This window comes from Electrona antarctica (assembly GCF_951216825.1).
Source record: "Electrona antarctica genome assembly, chromosome: 23".
Taxonomy (NCBI): domain Eukaryota; kingdom Metazoa; phylum Chordata; class Actinopteri; order Myctophiformes; family Myctophidae; genus Electrona; species Electrona antarctica.
The window spans coordinates 15,540,656-15,560,246 of record NC_136804.1 but is presented as its reverse complement, the minus strand read 5'-3'; the positions used below and the strand labels follow the sequence as shown (position 1 = coordinate 15,560,246).

General features: G+C 43.2%; 3 protein-coding genes across 3 annotated transcripts; 2 read left to right on the top strand and 1 right to left on the bottom strand.

Annotated features, from left to right (window-relative positions):
- Window positions 1-9,415: 9,415 nt before the first annotated feature.
- On the top strand, window positions 9,416-9,643 carry LOC306916254 (cytochrome c oxidase assembly factor 5-like; the record flags this gene model as incomplete). The annotated part of the gene is made up of 1 exon (XM_079494073.1): window positions 9,416-9,643. One exon carries the CDS (start codon window positions 9,416-9,418, stop codon window positions 9,641-9,643), a length of 228 nt encoding a protein of 75 aa, XP_079350199.1.
- Window positions 9,644-10,170: 527 nt separating this feature from the next.
- Window positions 10,171-10,818, top strand: LOC306916389 (CDP-diacylglycerol--inositol 3-phosphatidyltransferase-like; the record flags this gene model as incomplete). Its single annotated transcript, XM_079494222.1, has 1 exon — window positions 10,171-10,818. The coding sequence occupies one exon, from the start codon at window positions 10,171-10,173 to the stop codon at window positions 10,816-10,818; it is 648 nt and encodes a 215-aa protein (XP_079350348.1).
- Window positions 10,819-11,250: 432 nt separating this feature from the next.
- sdsl (serine dehydratase-like) lies at window positions 11,251-18,730 on the bottom strand. The gene is made up of 8 exons (XM_079494257.1): window positions 18,576-18,730; window positions 18,186-18,222; window positions 15,338-15,477; window positions 14,172-14,260; window positions 13,814-14,047; window positions 12,487-12,617; window positions 11,788-11,874; window positions 11,251-11,471 (listed from the first exon to the last, which is right to left on the bottom strand). Exons 1-8 carry the CDS (start codon window positions 18,720-18,722, stop codon window positions 11,368-11,370), a joined length of 969 nt encoding a protein of 322 aa, XP_079350383.1. The 5' UTR covers window positions 18,723-18,730; the 3' UTR covers window positions 11,251-11,367.
- Window positions 18,731-19,591: the final 861 nt, after the last annotated feature.

Sequence of the window (19,591 nt, the reverse complement as noted above, 5' to 3'; positions counted from 1 at the left end):
TAAAATTACTAATTACTGTGTTTGTGAAAATATAAAGTTACATTATTATGCTCTTCATGTCACATCATTGTAAGGAAATTGGACATCTGAATTAAAGGTATTAAACTTACGTTGTTGGCAGTCTTGTCAAATAAACAATCAGATCAGCTAACTTGGCAAGCTATTGAACCATGTGATATTTAATTGGTGTTATTGCAATGTTTCAACCTTGTGTTATTTAAATTGCCTCTAAGGCCTGGGTTAATTCAATAACACCATTGTTTGTGTATGTGTGGGGGAGCTTGCCTGGCAGATTACATCACTCAGAGGGACTGTCATTTGGGATACTACTGGTGAGTTGAAGATGCCTTGGGCTTTAATCTTGTTTTCCCTGGCAACCAGGAGAGTGGCCACCTGAGAAGTCTTTGGGGGAATGGCCACTGCTCTGATTAGATTCATAGTATCTACTAAGATGTCGGGTAAGTGAGACCCTTGATGACACTTTGGCCTTCATTTCTTCATTGTCCTATCCTCTCCAGGCATATGCTGAGGGCTTGTTGTCAACAAACACCCAGGCCAGAACAATTTAAACACCCACTGCAGGCAGTCAATGTGTTAAGTGTTAATAAAAAGTGGAAAAAGTATGCAAAGTTTTTTTTACGTAAGTAAAAGTATCAATACTGCAATATAGAAATACTCTGTTCTTGAGTGAAAGTACAAAAGTATTGTCTAGTACTAATTGTGCAGAATGTCCCATTTAAAGTTTTCACATGTATATACTGTACAGTACATCTTTGAAAATAGCAGATCTACAAGCTCACAATGCTCACATCCCGACGCATTGTGAGCTTGTAGATCTGCTATTTTCAAATGGCCGAAATATATATAGGGCTGAAGTGGTTACTGTATGTTTTGTAATAATAATCAAAATCTACAAAGTAACTAGTAACCAAAGTAAAAACAAACAATAGGCTATAGTGGAGTAAAAGTGCAATATTTGCCTCTGAGATCTAGCGGAGTAGAAGTGAAAGTACTGGGAAATTGGAAATACTCATGTAAAGTACAAATACTTAAGTAAATCTGCTTAGTTACTTTCTACCACTGAGTCCTGTGTGTGTTTAAGCCGTGCCTCTGCTTCTGCCTCGTCCCATGCAGGTCGGTGTTGTGAACGATGACGTGATGGCGTATAGGTGACACAGTTATAGGGGATGGCACTGCCCTGTGTATAAAACTTAAACAACTGGACAATGGATTTAGAGGAGGGGAGAGAGGGGTGGGAGTTAGACAGAACAGCACAGTCATGATGAGGGCTTCTCTAGACATACACCTGCTTTTTTCATGCTCGATGTTCTTTTCCTTCTCTACGTTGTATTATTCCTCCTCCTCTTCCTCCTCTTCTTCTTGTGAGTTACAGGCACTGTTTAATCCCAACGGAATGCACAAGGCCGGAGACGTGATTCTGGGCGGTTTGTTTCCATTCCACGTGGCCTCTGTCTTCCCCGAGCTGACCTTCACACAGTCCAAGCGACAGAGGCCCTCCTGCTATCGGTGGGTTTCACTTAGACTTAGAGATGTCCCGATACAATTTTTTTTCTTCAGACAAAGTACAAGTACTTCATTTTTATTACTCGCCGATACCGAGTTCCGATACGAGTACTTTTTGTTTTTTTTGAGTAACCACTTATTTTTATCACCTTTTTCTCCAATTTCAACTCATTGTCATGCCTTGTATACTTGTAATGATACTGTAATGTTCAATTACCACAATAATAATAGCCTGAAACGATTTTGAGAAAATATCAAATTCCAAAATGGTCTCTTTATTTTGCAAGAGACAAGTGACTCTTGGTTTCAATTTTTCTGTGACACTCCTAGCAGCCAACAGTATTGTCTGGCATTATTGTCTGGCTTTCCTAATAATCACCTTTTCAATATTGTTAATATAGCCCTAGAATGTCTGTGAGATCTTACATACGTACATTTCATGTATTCCAAATACATGCACGCTTAGCAGACTGACCACGCCGGCATTTAAACTTGTAGCACTGCATGTGTATACTCACCCAAAAATGTATTCCTAAGACTTGGAGTCAGATATTGTCCTCTAGTTTCATATCCATTTGAAAGTTCTGGCAGAAAACGTGTGTTAAGTAAAATATCACCACTTTTCCACGAGGAAAAGCTGGACTGAAAATAGGAAAACTTCCTTTGGAGTCAGTCTACTAACCTAGGGCTTTTAAACCCGAGAATATTCATCTAAAAAACATGTATTCACCAAACTAACTTACAGTTAGTTGATTTAAAATGTATTTGTGTGTTCTCGTGCTCCGGACAAGTGACTTTTGTGTCAGGACAAGTGTGTGTCTGTCTTCACTGTAACTATCAATAAATGCACAAAAGCCAAAAAAGAATTATTTAAAAAATAGTTAATGTCAAGCCCTGGTATATGACAAAGAAAGTGATTCATGAAACAAAAACATAGAACGTTTAAATATGGAGATGCAAGGTCTCTGCCCGACACCAACGATATTCAAGGTTACTGTGTGTGTGTGTGTGTGTGTGTGTGTGTGTGTGTGTGTGTGTGTGTGTGTGTGTGTGTGTGTGTGTGTGTGTGTGTGTGTGTGTGTGTGTGTGTGTGCGTGTGCGTGTGCGCGCGCGTGTTAGTTTTTCCATTCCATACTTCAGAGCTGCCCAGACCATGGCTTTTGCCATCACTGAGATCAACAGGAACCCCAGCCTTCTGCCCAACGTGACCCTGGGATACAGCCTCTATGACAGCTGTGGCACGCTTGGAGTTGCATCTGGTGCAGCGTTGTCACTGATCAGCGGGAGAGAGGAGCAGTTTACACTGGATGAGAGCTGTGCTGCCGGGTCTCCGCCAGTCCTTGGAATTGTTGGTCCTAGTAGCTCAAAAAGTTCTATTGCCCTCTCTAGAATATTAGGTTCATACAGTGTGCCCATGGTAAGTTTCCTATCCCCTTTCACCATGGCCTATTTTATTTAATTTTGCTTGCTTGGCTATTTGCAAATCTAGAATATGATAAATATTATATTTGGTCTTTTTTCTTTTTTTGGTCTGTTTGAAAGACGTAGACCATAATCGTTGCTGTCGGGAAGAAACCTTATGTCTCCATATTTCAACTTTTAATCTTTGTTTTTTTATTTAATTAATGCCCTATTCCATCATATACTAGTCTTAGACCAAAGTATTTAAAAAATAGCCGATCAACAAGGTCACAACGGATCAGTGTGGCACGTTGTGAGCTTGTAGGTCTGATATTTTTTCTTGGCTTTGTTTTAAGTGAAAGTAAGTAAGTAAGTAAGTGCCCTCTATTGGCCATGTGTTTTACAGGTCTGTTGGTTCATGGTCTCCTTCCAGAGTACAATCTGTACAAGTTGTACCTGTCCTTAAAGACAAGGCAGAGGTTGTACAATTGGTGCCTGTCCTTAAAGACGGGGCAGGTAGGCCTATGGGTATACCAGACCCACTGTTGAACACCCATGATCTAAGTTAGTACATTACAGAACAGATATTTTGTGCTTTGTTTTTCCAGATAAGTTACTTTGCTGCTTGCTCCTGTCTGAGTGACCTGACTCAGTTCCCTTCCTTCTTCAGAACAATACCAAGTTCTGTCTTCCAGGTGAACTTCTATAACAAATAGACGTATTGGTATCTATATGTTCCACACACTGGAATAATCACATATGGGGTGGGCAACTTTGATGATGCAGGGCCACTATATTTCCACACTCACTCCAGAGGGCCACTATATTTCCACACTCACTCCAGAGGGCCACTATATTTCCACACTCACTCCAGAGGGCCACTATATTTCCATTTCCAGGATTAATTGGAATCCAAGATTAATTGGAATCCTGAAAAGTAGGCCTAACATTTTTATTTAATTTCAAATGCATTTATTTATACTTATGTTAACTTGGAATGGAATGAACTTAAATTCAAATACATTGCACATAAAAAGACAATTCAATTGTAATACTAGTCATTGCGCTACTAATATAGAATGAAGTGATTAAAGTCATGTTTGGAATTGTAACTCGAAACAGTAGTCCGATATTAACCTGCGGGCCGCATGATTTTCTTCAGGACATTACTGTAGAAAATCATGGAATTTTGTTTATAATTCATGTAACTTTTTGCTTTTTTGGTAATGTTTTTTGTAAATGTTTTGAAATAATAATAATAATTAAAAACCAAATATAGGATAAACAAAAAACTAAGGGGCCCATAAAAATGTGGCCGCACTCCACAAATGGGTCCCGACTGCACTGTTTTGAGAAACAGCTGATCTAACCCAAGTACTTATCCGTTCCATTTCTTCATCCAATCAGGTTCGAGCTATGCTCCAAACTATGAAGTGGTTTGAGTGGACCTGGGTAGGACTGTTGTTCAGCGATGATGACGGTGGCCGGTATGCCGCCCGGCTATTCCAGTCCGAGCTGGACCGGTCCGGTCTGGGCTGTGTGGCCTATTCAGAGGCCCTGCCCTTCGACGAACACAAGGACATGGCTAAACTCCAGAGGATCGTCACCGCGATGAAGACGTCCACAGCTCGCGTGGTCATTGCATTTGTGTACGGGAGCTATTTGGCTAATGTCTTGGATGAGGTTTGTGTTATTATGGAATTCGTAATTAGAAGCAGTGGTGGAAAAGGTATACTCGCATGTCTTACTTAAAGATGGAGTGCCGTGATTTTTTCCCCTGTATTGTATGTGTCTATGGAGTTAACATTACTCTAATAGACCCCCAGGTGCGGTTAGAATATTGAAATATGTCTTCCCTGTGTGTGTAGTTTTGTTTTTTCAAAAGGCCCAATCGAAGCCCAGGTCAAAAGGCTCAATCGAAATGAGTGATGACAATATCATCCCCTCCCCTAACCCCTCCCCCTTTATCATACACCAACAGCTGTGGGTGCGGCTTCAGTGCAGGTGGATCACCACCCATCACCACCCACCAGGCAAACCATATAAAAACATAATTTTAACACTTTCTGTACACTTTTTTGAGAAAAGAAAAAAGTCATCTCTTCGTTTCTTTCAACGACAACGAACAGCAGGTTAAGCAGAACGTGACCGGTCTGCTATGGATCTTACCTGCCATGTCAGGTTGGTGGGCCCACCCTACTCTCCAGGAACCTCACCACGTGCCGTACCTCAGAGGCACCCTGGGTTTTGCCATTCGTCGTGGAGAGATACCAGGTCTCAAGGACTTCTTGTTAAAGATACGTCCTGACAATGACCATGAAGATAACATAGTAAGTAGCCTATTTTGTTTAATTTTATTGTATATTATTGTATACCTTTAACCCATTTAGGCCTGACCTCGAAATTTAAAAGAATTCTTCCAAATCCTCCACTTTTCTGAAATAAATATTTTCACGATTTTTCAAAAATAGCAGACATACAAGCTCGTAGCGCGCCACTCGGTGGCGCGCTATGAGCTTGTAGATCTGCTATTTTTCAATAGCTAAAGTATAACATAATGTTTAAAACACCAAAAGGGGATGAATTGAATACACAGGACCACAATGGACATGGACACAAGCCCGGGACTTTTAGTATACTTTTTTTATGTTATCCTTTTTGTGCCATTATATTATTATACCACTGTACTATTTGCAAACTGTGATCAATCAATCCATTTTATTTAAATGCTTATGCTTATGAATTCATTGTGTTCTTTAACTTCTTTCAGGTGAGGCAGTTTTGGGAACACACATTTCGGTGTAAATTTTCACCCCTTCCACCAGAGTGGGTGGATGCTGGTGGAAGGGTGTGTACTGGACAAGAGGACCTAGGAACAGCAACAACTACCCTGTTGGATGTGTCTGACCTCAGGGCAGTCTATAATGTATACAAGGCTGTGTATGCTCTGGCCCATGCCCTCCATGACATGTTGCAATGTGTGCCAGGAAGAGGGCCTTTCCCTGGGCACAGCTGTGCCACTTTGCAGACAGTACAGCCATGGCAGGTGGGATGTTAATTCAGTTAACCTGTAAATGTTTCTAGTTGGATTAAAATGTAGTAGAAACTGAATAATAAGGGAAACGTAAATATGACATTGAAAACCAAGAGCAATTGACAAAGTCGGATGGACGGATTTGAGTCTATTCAAAGACATCTGCAATTTGCTCAAAACCACAGACTTCAGTTTGATCAATCCATTACACAGGAAATAATAATTAATACAATAATAACGTGGGTGATTCTTATATGTGTAATAAATATGGTTTTGTTCAAAGGCCATGCATAATGTAAGGGGTAGCGCAGGTGTTTTAGTGATAAGGCTGGTGGCGGAAGATAGCAACTTTGCCACAGGAACGCCACTTGCGAAATGCTTAAATCCCCAAATAGTGGGTATAGCGTGACTTGGGCGCAAAATAGTCTCTTGCTCTTCATGATTCTGCTCATCACCATTTCTAGCTCCTCTATTACCTGGAAATGGTCAACTTCACCACATCTGTTGGTGATCGTGTATACTTTGATGAGAATGGTGATAATGCTTTACCAATCTTCGATATAATGAACTGGGCGTGGCTCCCTGATGGAAGCACAAAGATTCACAATGTAGGTGTGGTCAAGAAGACAGCCTCCGGAGATGAAGAATTCACCCTTGATGAAGACAGAATCTTCTGGAACTTTGAATCTGCAAAAGTAATTTCAGCTTTCTAAAATATGTAATATTGAGCTCATGATGTGAATGTAATTTACACTTGAACTGATCATTGTTCCTTTCCTCTGCAGCCTCCTCGGTCAGTGTGCAGTGAGAGCTGTTCCCCTGGAACCCGTGTGGCCACGAGGAAGGGAGAACCCGTCTGCTGCTTTGACTGCATCGCTTGTTCTGAGGGAGAGATCAGCAATGACACTGGTAGTTTTTACATTGTGTAGCTATGTACAGTAGGTTATAAGCAGCGGTGGAAAAAGTATCAATACTGTAATATAGATGTACCCCGTTACAAGTAAAAGTCTGGATTTCAAAATGTACTTGAGTACCAAAAGTAAAAGTACTCATTATGAAGAATGTCTCATTTCAAGTTCTAAAATGTCTACAAATATTTTGAAAATAGCCGATCTACAGCTTGTAGATCGGCTATTTTCAAATGGCCGAAATGTATGTAGCGCCTAAGTGGGTAATGTATGTTTTGTAATACAAAGTAACTAGTAACTAAAGTTTTCAAATTAATGTAGTGGAGTGAAAGTACATTATTTGCCTCTGAGATGTAGTGGAGTAGAAGTAAAAGTACTGGAAATTGGAAATACTCACGTAAAGAACAAAATACAAATAACTCAGAACTGTACTTAAGTACAGTACAGTATAGTAGTAACTAGTAAATGTACTTGCTTACTTTCCACCACTGGTTATAAGAAGATACTGTACTTGTCTGTCCCGTTTTTAGACTCTACAGAGTGCACCAGTTGTCCAGATGGCTTCTTGTCCAGTCCCCAGCGTGACCACTGTGTCCCTAAGATCATTGAGTTCCTGTCCTACCATGATGCCCTGGGACTCGCCTTAACAACCATCTCATTGCTGGGCACACTTATCTGTGCCATTGTCCTAGGGATCTTCGTCTATCATCGAGACACGCCCATGGTACGCGCCAACAACTCAGAACTCAGCTTCCAACTGTTGGTTTCGCTCAAACTGTGTTTCTTGTGCTCACTCCTGTTCATTGGCCGTCCCAGACTCTGGACTTGTCAGCTGAGGCATGCAGTATTCGGAATCAGCTTTGTGCTGTGTGTCTCCTGTATCCTGGTAAAGACTGTGGTGGTGTTGGCTGTGTTCAAGGCCTCCAAGCCTGGGGGTGCAGACATTATGAAGTTTTTTGGTGCTATGCAGCAGAGAGGAACAGTTCTGGTTCTTACTTCAATCCAGGCAATAATCTGCACAGCCTGGCTTGTGTCTGCCTCACCCACTCCTCATAAAAACACAAAATACTATTCTGAAAAGATAGTCTATGAGTGCAATGTTGGGTCAGCAGTTGGTTTTGCAGTGTTACTAGGTTATATTGGCTTCCTAGCACTCCTCAGTTTCGTCCTGGCATTCATGGCAAGGAATCTTCCAGACAACTTCAATGAAGCCAAGTTAATTACTTTTAGCATGTTGATCTTTTGTACCGTGTGGATAGCCTTCATCCCAGCATATATCAGCTCTCCCGGCAAATATGCAGATGTAGTGGAGGTGTTTTCCATTTTAGCATCTAGTTTTGGCCTTTTGGTGGCGCTGTTTGGACCAAAGTGTTATATAATCCTTTTGAAACCTGAGAGAAACACTAAGAAGTCAATCATGGGTCGAGATGCTGCCAAGACGTAGAAGCAGAAATTTAGAAATACATGTTCTGTGTATTTTACAATAAGTGTATTTGGATATCCTATATAATAATATTGCTGATAACCTTGTTACTTAGTAATAGTCAGTTTTCTACCATATTAAATTAACTCTTGTCAGAAATACAAACATCTATTATCTTTGATAAAGAAAAGTGTGTTGATTTTAGAGCTATATTGACAATAACAAATGTGCACCTCTCCATTATCTGTGGGTCAAACAAAATACTACAAGTATGTACAGCAAGAGGCAAATTATGTATAGGTTTAAAATTGGCAAATGTAGCCTTTATGTGTCATGGTATCTGCCTGTCTTGTAATAAGACGTTAAGACGACCGGATTAAGGTTGGTGAGGGGTGCGTTAAGGGTTGGGAGAGGGTTAAGGTTAGGTACCAATGGTATGTCTAACCAAACGTGTGCGTTTACGTTAGGAAGGTTTGGGATAGGGTGTCGGACTATTGCGTGTTGACTGTTAGGTCGTTGGACCAAAGATATATGCACCCGCTCAGAGATAGTTTCCAGCTAGTGCACATGCTGGTGCAGCTAATAGGTCAGTTTTGACGTTTGTTAGACATACTACCAGATCTGAAGGACTGCCTATGTTCCTTGCAATTTTGGACCCATGTGTTATCTTCTTGTTTGGGGAAGTTCCTCAAAGTAAATCCAAAGTAACAGACAAGTGAGCTTGTATATCCTTTGTTTTAACCAATATATAACATAATGGCATGCATGGCTTCTTCCCTATATGGATCATATTGATGACATCATCAATGTGGAACTCATTTGGACCAGAACTCGCTGAGTCAAGTGTGACTGACCACTGTCCAATCAGAGCAAGATGGAGGGGTGACATCATCAAATGGTATGACGAGAATCGAGAAAGACTTGTGAAGAACAAATGGAACGGTGGCGTGTGACAGTAGTACACCAATGGCCTGCCTCACATTTAATTTCATCACATTTTCTACATTCTGGGAACCCATTCGTAAAAAATCATTCAACAAACCATCAATCTTGAGATTAATATTTCTCTAACATTGGTTGTTGACTTTCAGTGACACCCATTCTGCTAAACGTGACAGAAACACGATGCCGAAATACTACGAGGATAAAGAGCAGGATAACAGAGCCTGTGCCGGTGTCCGAGAGGATCTGAAGGAATGTTTGCTTCATCTCGACTGCGTCTTGAAGGAGGGCAAACTGCCCAGTGAGTGCTTGAAGGAAGGCCATTGCAAGGCCCTGCACACCACCTTCTTTGAGTGCAAGAGGTCCATGCTGGACGCAAGGTCAAGGTTCCGTGGAAGGAAAGGTTATTGATAACCTTTCCTATGGAGTTCCAAGTGGTTCTCTAGTTTTTGGTAATTTTATTTCACTTCAAAGACCCCCAGTTCGGTATGCATTAGGCCACGGACCCCCTTAACTCTTGAGTGTATAGAACTGGCTATAGCTGCGGACTCCCTGGAACCCCCTCAAGGACCCCTGGGGGAACCCAGTGAACCACTCAAATCTGTGAAAAATATGGAGAATAATGACATTCATATGACTGACCTCATTGTGTTTGCCAAATTGCCATGGTGATCAATTAGCCATATTGGGGAGATCAACAGACAATTGGCTACCCTGATTGGCCAACCCAAACCATCGACTTGGCGGATTGGCCAAGCTGTGTGTGACGTCGGTGCTGCTGTACCAATTAAAGTGTCACATTGTGTTTTTCCTTCTCAAGCCCAAAATGAACATCCACACACATTCATCAACCCTAGCTTGCATGGGTTGGACAGAACATTGTTTACACTGATCAGCATAAGTCTTTTTTATCCAACCAGATCAGGACTCATTTTATAATGGCTGAGGAAAACATATTCCTTTTCATTCCGAATGTGATCGGGTATGCCCGCATCGTACTGGCGTTGCTGTCCTTCTACTTCATGACGAGCTGCCCGGTGCGTGGCATCCTCTGCTACCTGCTCAGCGCTCTGCTGGACGCCTTTGATGGCTACGCCGCCCGAGCACTCGACCAGACCACGAGGTTCGGAGCCATGCTGGACATGTTGACAGACCGCTGTGCCACCATGTGCCTCCTGGTCAACCTGGCCCTGCTGTACCCTTCCTACACGTTCCTGTTCCAGCTCAGCATGTGTCTGGACATCGCCAGCCACTGGCTGCACCTACACAGCTCGACCATGAAGGGATCCGCCAGCCACAAGGCCGTCGACCTCTCCGGCAACCCCGTCCTCCGTCTCTACTACACGTCCAAGCCGGTGCTGTTCGTCATGTGCTCGGGGAACGAGTTGTTCTTCTGCCTGCTCTACGTCCTCCATTACGTCGAGGAACCGGCCGCCTGGTTGTACTGGCTCCAGGGAGTCTGCGCCGTCATCTGTCTCCTCAAGTCGGGCGTCAGCCTCCTGCACCTGGTCACCGCCTCTCGGAACATGGCGGCTTTTGACGCAGCGGAACGTGGAAAGGCCAGGAGGACCACCGAGGCCAAGTGAGGACCCAAAAGAGACCACCCGTACCAAGTTGACCCAAAGCTCATTTTTGTTTAACCACTTCAATCATTACCACTATAATTTATAATGGCAAGAGAGATTGTGCCTAAGCTAAGATTTTAGTGTTCTGATTATTACTGATTATAATTACTGATATCATTTTCATTGTTGTTCTAGTTTGAGTTGTTACTTTTTGAGTGGTGTAAACCACTCCAACAACTGGCTTTGTTAGTTTACGTGTCCACGTGTTTGTTCGTACCAAAAAAATGAGCATGGTTGCTATGGTCACTCAGTTCACACGGGTGTGATTTCATTACGTCAGACATTACGTCAGACCACAGCTGATCAGGCTATATAATACCTTACACCACTCAGTTCACACGGGTGTGATTTTTTCTTTGTTTTTGATAAGTTTGAGAAATGTAATGTTTATTATTTCTGGCACTGTACATAATATCATTCTAAGATGTTACATTTGTGAATGTGCACACACACACACACACACACACACACACACACACACACACACACACACACCTTAAACATACAGTTTTACGTGAATAGTTTGTTTCTGAGATGTATTAGCTGTTGTTTATTGACACTGCTGCCACCGCACACTATCACCACCAGAGGGCCAAGTGGAGTTGGAAGTTGTCCTGAAAAGAGAGAGGGGCAATTAAAACAAGATAAACCAGAAATGATTTATAACTCTACAAAATTATCAAGTTATATTCACATACATGCAATATTAAAACTTTGTAACCCTAAATCTATTTTGAACAAAAAAATAAAAGCTGAGGGACCCCCCGGGGACCCCCACATGGTAACTCTGTCATTTCTCGACCGTTTCGGACCCTGGGCGTGTTGCTGTGGATCTGGAACTTCCGGGGACCCCCCGGGACCCCCACACGGAGTTGCACCACTCACTTCACACAGGTGTGATTTTTATAATCAATTCAATGGATTAGTTACCTTTCTCCTGTAAACTGCAGATGACCCCGCTATAGACAGCTGCTAACGCTGCTCCGCACGCCATTTCTACCAACACACGCTCCTCATCTGCAGGGAGTACACACACACACACACACACACACACACACACACACACACACACACACAAAATATGATAATGAATTCATATAAACAGCCAACAACAATACATATGCCTCTTCGGTCTACAAGATTTTGAATAATATTTAATTTGACCACTTTCTACCTGTTCCAAGTAAAACATTTAAAAGAAGCGAGGATTATGGAGTTAAATGTGTGTCTCCGTGTTGTACCACTGAGGTACAGCCAGCCTTCAGTCAGTGTGCTGGTTGGTTGACTCTCCGTGTTGTACCACTGAGGTACAGCCAGCCTTCAGTCAGTGTGCTGGTTGGTTGACTCACCCAGGAAGGTCTCCGTGCTGTACCACTGAGGTACAGCCAGCCTTCAGTCAGTGTGCTGGTTGGTTGACTCACCCAGGAAGGTCTCCGTGCTGTACCACTGAGGTACAGCCAGCCTTCAGTCAGTGTGCTGGTTGGTTGACTCACCCAGGAAGGTCTCCGTGTTGTACCACTGAGGTACAGCCAGCCTTCAGTCAGTGTGCTGGTTGGTTGACTCACCCAGGCTGGCTGTACCACTGAGGTACAGCCAGCCTTCAGTCAGTGTGCTGGTTGGTTGACTCACCCAGGAAGGTCTCCACAGCCTGCAGAGCTTGTTGATCCGTCACCACCTCAGACAGAATGGTCAGCTCATCAGACTGGCTGTATTCAAATGCCTTTGTGCAAACTGTTTTAGCACCGAGACACTTCGCCTCACTGTGCAGAGAGAGGGGGAGAGAGAGAAGACGAGGTGGGGGGAGAGGACAGATGATGGTATAGTCAGTAATCTAACACAATCCCCGCCAGTTTAATTAATGAATTAATCCCGTATTGCCACGGGTTTTCCCCCCTTTCAACCCTTATTTTGAAGATCCAAAACACCGCGACCGGAACCGGATGTTGACATAATGGTGTGTGTGTGTTGTCGGATTAGGTGTCGCTAGCCGACGAGAAGTACAGGCCGGCGCCATTAGAGCGACCCCTATGCTCTGTGCAATAAGCCTTGTCTTGACCAGAAATGCTGCCTGGGACGGGGAATTGGAGATAAAAAGACTGGAAGTGTGGGTGCGCGCACTCGCATGCACGCACGCGCAGACCAAGATGCCGCAGTCCAGTGTTATGGATAACAACAGATAGCCATCCGAAGCTATATACAATACACTACAGCAATTTTAGTTTCGACTAGCCTTTCGACTAGATCGGATCAAAACATGTATAAAACTGAATTAACGTAACTTACGTTACGTGTATGATTAGTCGGCCAGACTAATCAATTAACGTAGCTTACGTTTATTGGCGCTCTAATGATGGAGAGTTGGTAACCAAATGGACCCTTATAGATCTTTAACTCTTGAAATGAAAATGAAACCAAATGGATCCTTACAGGTCCATTTGGTTTCATTTTACGCTCTCAAGAGTTACATTATTGTTAAACATCTTGTGTTAATTTACACAAAGTCTACAATTAGAGAATGTAGAATAATTTGTATTCTGATCAATCATGGAATTGTGGAAAAAATCGTATCCAACGATAACAACATAATATTCTAAGTTTTGGGTCTGAGGCTAAAGCTCATCAAATATTGGTCTGTGGCTCAAATGCCGATAATAATCCCTTGATATGAAAAAGGTTGAAAACAACTGATTTTGTGTAATTGTCCTAGGATCAAGAGACGAGACTTTTGGCTGTCGGGCCACAGAACTGGATGAGGACAGATTGGAACGAGACTTTTTGATGTCGGGCCACAGAACTGGATGAGGACAGATTGGATAGAATAGATGGTTAATGGATGCAAAAACATGATTTATTGATGCATGCATGTATTTATTTATGTATTACCAATCTGCACCACATTAGGTACAGATGATTGAACGGAAGGTAGGAGGAGAGGGGGTGGAAGGGAGGAAGTTACCTGGTGATGTCATCCAGGGTGACGACCTTCCCTGCCCTCACCGCAGCATTGAAACAGTCCGCCCCCACCGTCTCCATGGCGACAATGGGCACGTCCAGCCAGCCGGCCTCTGTCAGGCCCTGAGCGACCCCACACAGGAGCCCCCCTCCCCCCACAGAAATCACCACAGCCCCAGGCTTCAGGCCAGGGCCCATGGAGGCCGCTATCTCCGTTATTACACTGGCATGGCCCTGCCTGGTGGGTAGTAGTAGTAGCAACCGTTAATCATCATCTGGATTATTAAATACATCATTTTTATACGTAATTAAATACATTTTATTTATTTATTTCAAGTAAAGAAAAAAGATTGTGTGTGTACCATAGCAGGGGGTGGTCAAACGGGGGAACGTAGGTGAGACCTGCAGTCTCTTTTAGTCTGAGAGCTTCGGTGTTGGCATCGTCCCACACCTAGTGGACAGACCATGTAAAATCAGACGTGTCTGAACTGAGTGGTACTGTACTGTTACTGTACTGTACTGTACTGTACTGTACTGGTACGCTCCACACGTCCCAAACTCTTCTCCCTTCTGGCCCCAAAACTGTGGAATGCACTCCCCGTTGCAATCAGAACTGCAGCATCACTCCCAATCTTCCGCCGTAGTCTGAAAACCCACCTTTTCAGACTCCATCATGGCCCATAGCACTTATCCTACCCCCTTAGATAGCACTTTTTAGACTTAGATAGCATTTGAAACAGACTTATAGCATGTCATGTAGACAGCACAATAATTGCATTGTATGTAGTCATAGCACCTCATAGTACATATGTATAGCATAGTATAGTATATAGTTTATGTATAGTGTCATTATATAGATATGTTCTAGTTACGTTCTTACAGCTTACGCATGTTTCATGATAAATGCATTTTATATATGTGATGTATTCCCATGTTTTTGTTCTTGCCTAATGTAAGTCGCTCTGGATTAAGAGCGTCTGCTAAATGCCTAAATTGTAAATTGTAATTGGTACAGGGACATCCCGTGTGTTTGTCAGGATGCACTTGGTGGTGGAAAAAAACAGACACACGGACAGACAGACACACATACAGACAGACACACTCCGTATAGGAATGGCGCTAGGACCACTCAAAAAATAATAGTAATGTCCTCCCCAGATCTAAACTCAACCTATAGCCATCCTATTAAGCCATTTAGGACTGAGGCCGATTCTAAAAACGCCTTCTAAAGCATGACCTAAGTTTTCTGAAAAATAAATAAATAAATAAATCGAATATTTATTCAAAAATTACAAAATATTGCTATATACTGTACATAGCAACAAGAACCCCAAAAGGGGTTCCCGTCCAGAAGGGTTAAAAGTTTTAACCCTTCTGGACGGGAACCCCTTTTGGTGTTTTAACCAGAAGGGTTAAAACACCAAAATGGGTTCCCGTCCTGAATGGGTTGGGAATATCATTATAGGCAAGTTTTCAAAAGTAAGTACCAGTGGTACTTTTGCAGAACTATGCTAGTATATAATGTCACCTTGCCCACTATGTTGACAGTGGCCCCCTGGTCCCGCAGTCTGTCCACCACCAGCTGAGGAGACGAGGAGGGCACCACGATGGTGGCTGACAGGCCCATCTTCCTGGCCACGTAGGCTGCCGCCATGCCCGCGTTACCACCTACAGACAGACAGCAAAGCAGAGCATGCCGTTTACTCTCCTCTCCAACAGACATGGGTAGTACATTATTACATTACATTTACGCAATGGTGTTAAAAAAAGTACCGGTACTCAAATGTTTTACTTAAAGTAAAAGTACAAAAGTGCAAGAGTATTGGCATCAAAATGTACTTAAAGCACCAAAAGTAAAAGTACTCATTATGCAGAATGTCTCATTTCAAATGTATAAAATATTTTGAAAATAGCAGATCTACAATTAAGCTCACAATGGGTCGGGTCGCGACGCATTGTGAGCTTGTAGATCGGCTATTTTCAAATGGCCGAAATGTATATAGGGCTGAAGTGTTTAATGTATGTTTTGTAATAATAACAATAACTAGTAACTAAAGTTTTCAAATAAATTCTGAGATGTAGCGGAGTAGAAGTAAAATTATTGGAAATACTCAAGTAATGTACAAATACCTCAAAATTGTACTTACAGTAAATGTACTTAAAAGGGGTATTTCACTTTAAAACACTTCTTGTGTCATTTTAAATGTCTACTCTGGCTTTTGTGTGCACCCCAGACAGTTTTTAAGTTGCTTGATTCAATATATACTTACTGTAGATATTTAATATTAATTTTAGCACTCAGACATGCCCCCCCTATCTATATAAGCCCATTGAACTTCAAACTCTTGTTTGAGGTGGCAGTGTGGAGGAGGTAGAGCAGCCGCTTGGGAACTGGCCGGGTCAAAGTGTACTTGAGCAAGACATTGAACCCCTAGTTGCTCCCGATGAGCAGGTTGAAACAGCCTACAGGAGAGAAGTGGAGAACCTGCCACAATGGTGCCTGGTGAACAACCTGGCTCTCAATGTCGACAAGACAAAACAGATGATCTTCGACTGCAGGAGACCTCCCAGAGACCACTCTCCCATCCAGATGCTGCAGTGCTGCAGTCCCCCCCCATCGAAGCCCTGTACGACGATCATTGTGTCAGCAAAGCTTGTGGAATTATGAAAGACCCAAGCCATCCCAACCGCACTGTTTGAGATGCTGCCGCATGGAAAACGTTTTCGCAGTCTCAAAGTCACTGGTAGTTGGGCCGAAAGGGAAATTCTTAATGGAAAACCGAATACCGAATATAGGAAACAGTTGGCCGAAAACCAAATACCGAATATCCAAATGTGATTAATATTATATATCTTTTTTCCTACGATTTATTCAGCTCTTTTGAATGCATTAATTGCATACACTATTCGGTGATATATTTTCAGCCATTTTTAGCCATTTTCTGCCGAATATTTTCTGCGGCCGAATATACGGTGCATCACTACTGCACACGATCTAGTAATATTGTATCATGGCCATTCATAAAAGGCGGTTGCTCATTTAGTGTGCCAAAAGAAAAAGCTTACAGCACCTGGTATTCCCAGGCGGTCTCCCATCCAAGTACTAACCAGGCCCGACCCTGCTTAGCTTCCGAGATCGGACGAGATCGGGCGTGTTCAGGGTGGTATGGCCGTAAGCAACAGCAGTTGTGGCCGGTCGGTCTTTTATAGCTGACAGTGGCCCTGTGCCGCGCACACAAGGAAGGGAGAATAGCAATGACCTGCTGTGGTGTTTATTCTAGTTGGGCTGGCCTGCTAAGGGTTAGAAGTGGCATTTGTCAGCAGTACCCAATAAGTTAGTGCTGCACACGATCTAGTAATATTGTATCATGGCAGGGCTGGACTGGCCACCGGGCATACCGGGCATTTTCCCGGTGGGCCGCGACCGTAGGGGGCCGCCATGATTAAAAAAGAAAAAAGTTTTTTTTTTTTTTTTTTTGACAGGCAGGCAGGCCAATAGGCGACAGGCCACCAGGTAGCGCCCCCCCTGACCCCCCCGGCGGTGCAGTGCAGGGGTGGGGCCACATAATATTATGTTGCTTAGGGCCACTACTGTTTGTATCATTTATGTTGTTCTGTAAAAGTGGTGGTATTAGGGCTTGTTTGTGTGTGTGCCTCGACGGAGTGGGTGGTAGAGTTTCTGCTATCTGCGCGCTGGTTGTGGTGGGCCGGTCTGGGCCAAATTCACGCGAAAATGCCCGGGCCGAATTTTTGTCCCAGTCCAGCCCTGTATCATGGCCATTCATGAATGGCGGTTGCTCATTTAGTGTGCCAAAGGAAAAAGCTTACAGCACCTGGTATTCCCAGGCGGTCTCCCATCCAAGTACTAACCAGGCCCGACCCTGCTTAGCTTCCGAGATCGGGCGTGTTCAGGGTGGTATGGCCGTAAGCAACAGCAGTTGATGCCGGTCAGTCTTTTATAGCTGACAGCGGCGCCGTGCACACAAGGAACGAAGGGAGAATTGCAATGACCTGCTGTGTGAGCCAAGTCAAGACCAAGTCCAAGGGGGGGACGAGTCCAAGTCAAGACCGAGTGTGGGAGGTGGTCGAGTCCGAGTCGAGACTGACAGGAGACCAGATTTAATTACATTTTTTCTCATTTTATACAGAAAAACACTGCAAGAGCAGGAAGGCACATCAGCTGCGTTCCGTTACTTAAAAAGATAACTCTCTATAAGCGCCAGACAGCTCTCTTATAAAGTTAATGTGAATGGGCTCCTGATTCCAGAGTCACTTGTTCCGAGACCGAGTCAAGTCCAAGTCAAATTAAGGGGCGAGACTCGGACTCTAGACGAGTTAAGGACTCGAGTACTACAATGACATGCAAGAGCTCTCACCTGAAGAGCAGACCACTCCTTTAGACTGCCCGGCCAGCTGCAGAGAAAAGGAGACGACAACAGAGGAGAAGTTGTTTAGACTAGAGAAGCTGTCAAAAAGAACATTTATGTGGAACTGTGAAAACATATACCAGTGAAAGATTATATAAAAAAATCACACCTGTGTGAAGTGAGGGGCGCTCTTATCATCTTACAACATCCATTACAACATATTGTTTGTTTAAGCAACGGGATGCTAATGTTTGTTCTTAAACAAGCATCGTTGAAAGACAAACATTAAAGCTGTATATAGGAGGGGCTAGTGCCCCTCAAAATAACTGGTTTAATTGAAAAACAACATTTGAATTGAAATAAAAAGGGGGAGTACGTGTTCCACCACTGGAGGTATACCTGTTGGCAGAGGTGTCCTATCCCACGTATCTTGAAGGAGCCAGAGGGCTGGGAACTCTCCATCTTCAGGTAGACGGTGGTTCCCACCCGTTTGGACATGCAGACGCTCTCCAACAGGGGCGTGTTGATGTGGAAATGCTCTGACATCACTGCAGTAGACACTGAACACAAACCGTGCAACCCATTGTTTAAAAAGTTTGTTCAAAGAATTGTGAAAATGTATGCAAATGTTTATATATATTTTAATAGATTATATTCAGATAGTAATCATTGCTATAGAGTCAAGTATTTGTCCTTAATAAACAGAAAATACTTTTTCAGATGGGTTGTCAGTTTCATCCAGTCAGGAGGAGAGAGAGCCCATTTATCAGCTTCAATTTGAGTGTTCCTGTTCCAAATAAGCACACCTCCAATTTCCCTTGTGTATCCTGTGTATGAGTTCTCTCTCTCTCTCTCTTCTCTTCTCTTCTCTCTCTCTCTCTCTCTCTCTCTCTCTCTCTCTCACTCTGGCTCTCTCTGGATAAAATTAATTGGTATCCTGACCTGAAACTGTATTTTCTGTTTACTATAAAAGAGCTGGAGAGACATACCTTGTTATTGAACAAATAACAGTCAATAATTGCTATCAATATAGAGCTTTTTAACACTTAATACATATCATTTATTGCACCTTTGCATGCCTATTAACTGACAAATTCAGTTTAACAAAGCAACATACATATCCGCACACATCATTTCTAACCTATTCTACACTGCCGCCTGGTGGACATCCCAACCCTATAACTAACAGATGTCTTGTGTTTATTGTCTCCACCACCGAAGGCATGGGGAGAGAGTATGTTTTGCACTCCGTCCGTGTGTGTGTGTGTCCGTCCGTCCGTCCTTCCTTCCGTCCGTCTGTGTACAGCTAATCTCCGGCACCGTTAACCCGGTCGATGCCAAACTTTGCACACACACTCCCTGGATGCCAACGATGAACCTCTGCCCCACATTTTCCAGAACGGCCTGTTATAGCG

What these genes read in the sequence shown, in the direction of transcription:
- sdsl (XM_079494257.1), bottom strand. Translation starts at nt 18,722, where the DNA reads ATGTCAGAGCATTTCCACATCAACACGCCCCTGTTGGAGAGCGTCTGC. An exon ending in CTGTCAACATAGTGGGCAAG is followed by an intron (nt 14,261 to 15,337) that starts GTGACATTATAT and finishes TCTGTCCACTAG; the next exon opens with GTGTGGGACGATGCCAACAC. An exon ending in ACCCTGGATGACATCACCAG is followed by an intron (nt 12,618 to 13,813) that starts GTAACTTCCTCC and finishes CTCTCTGCACAG; the next exon opens with TGAGGCGAAGTGTCTCGGTG.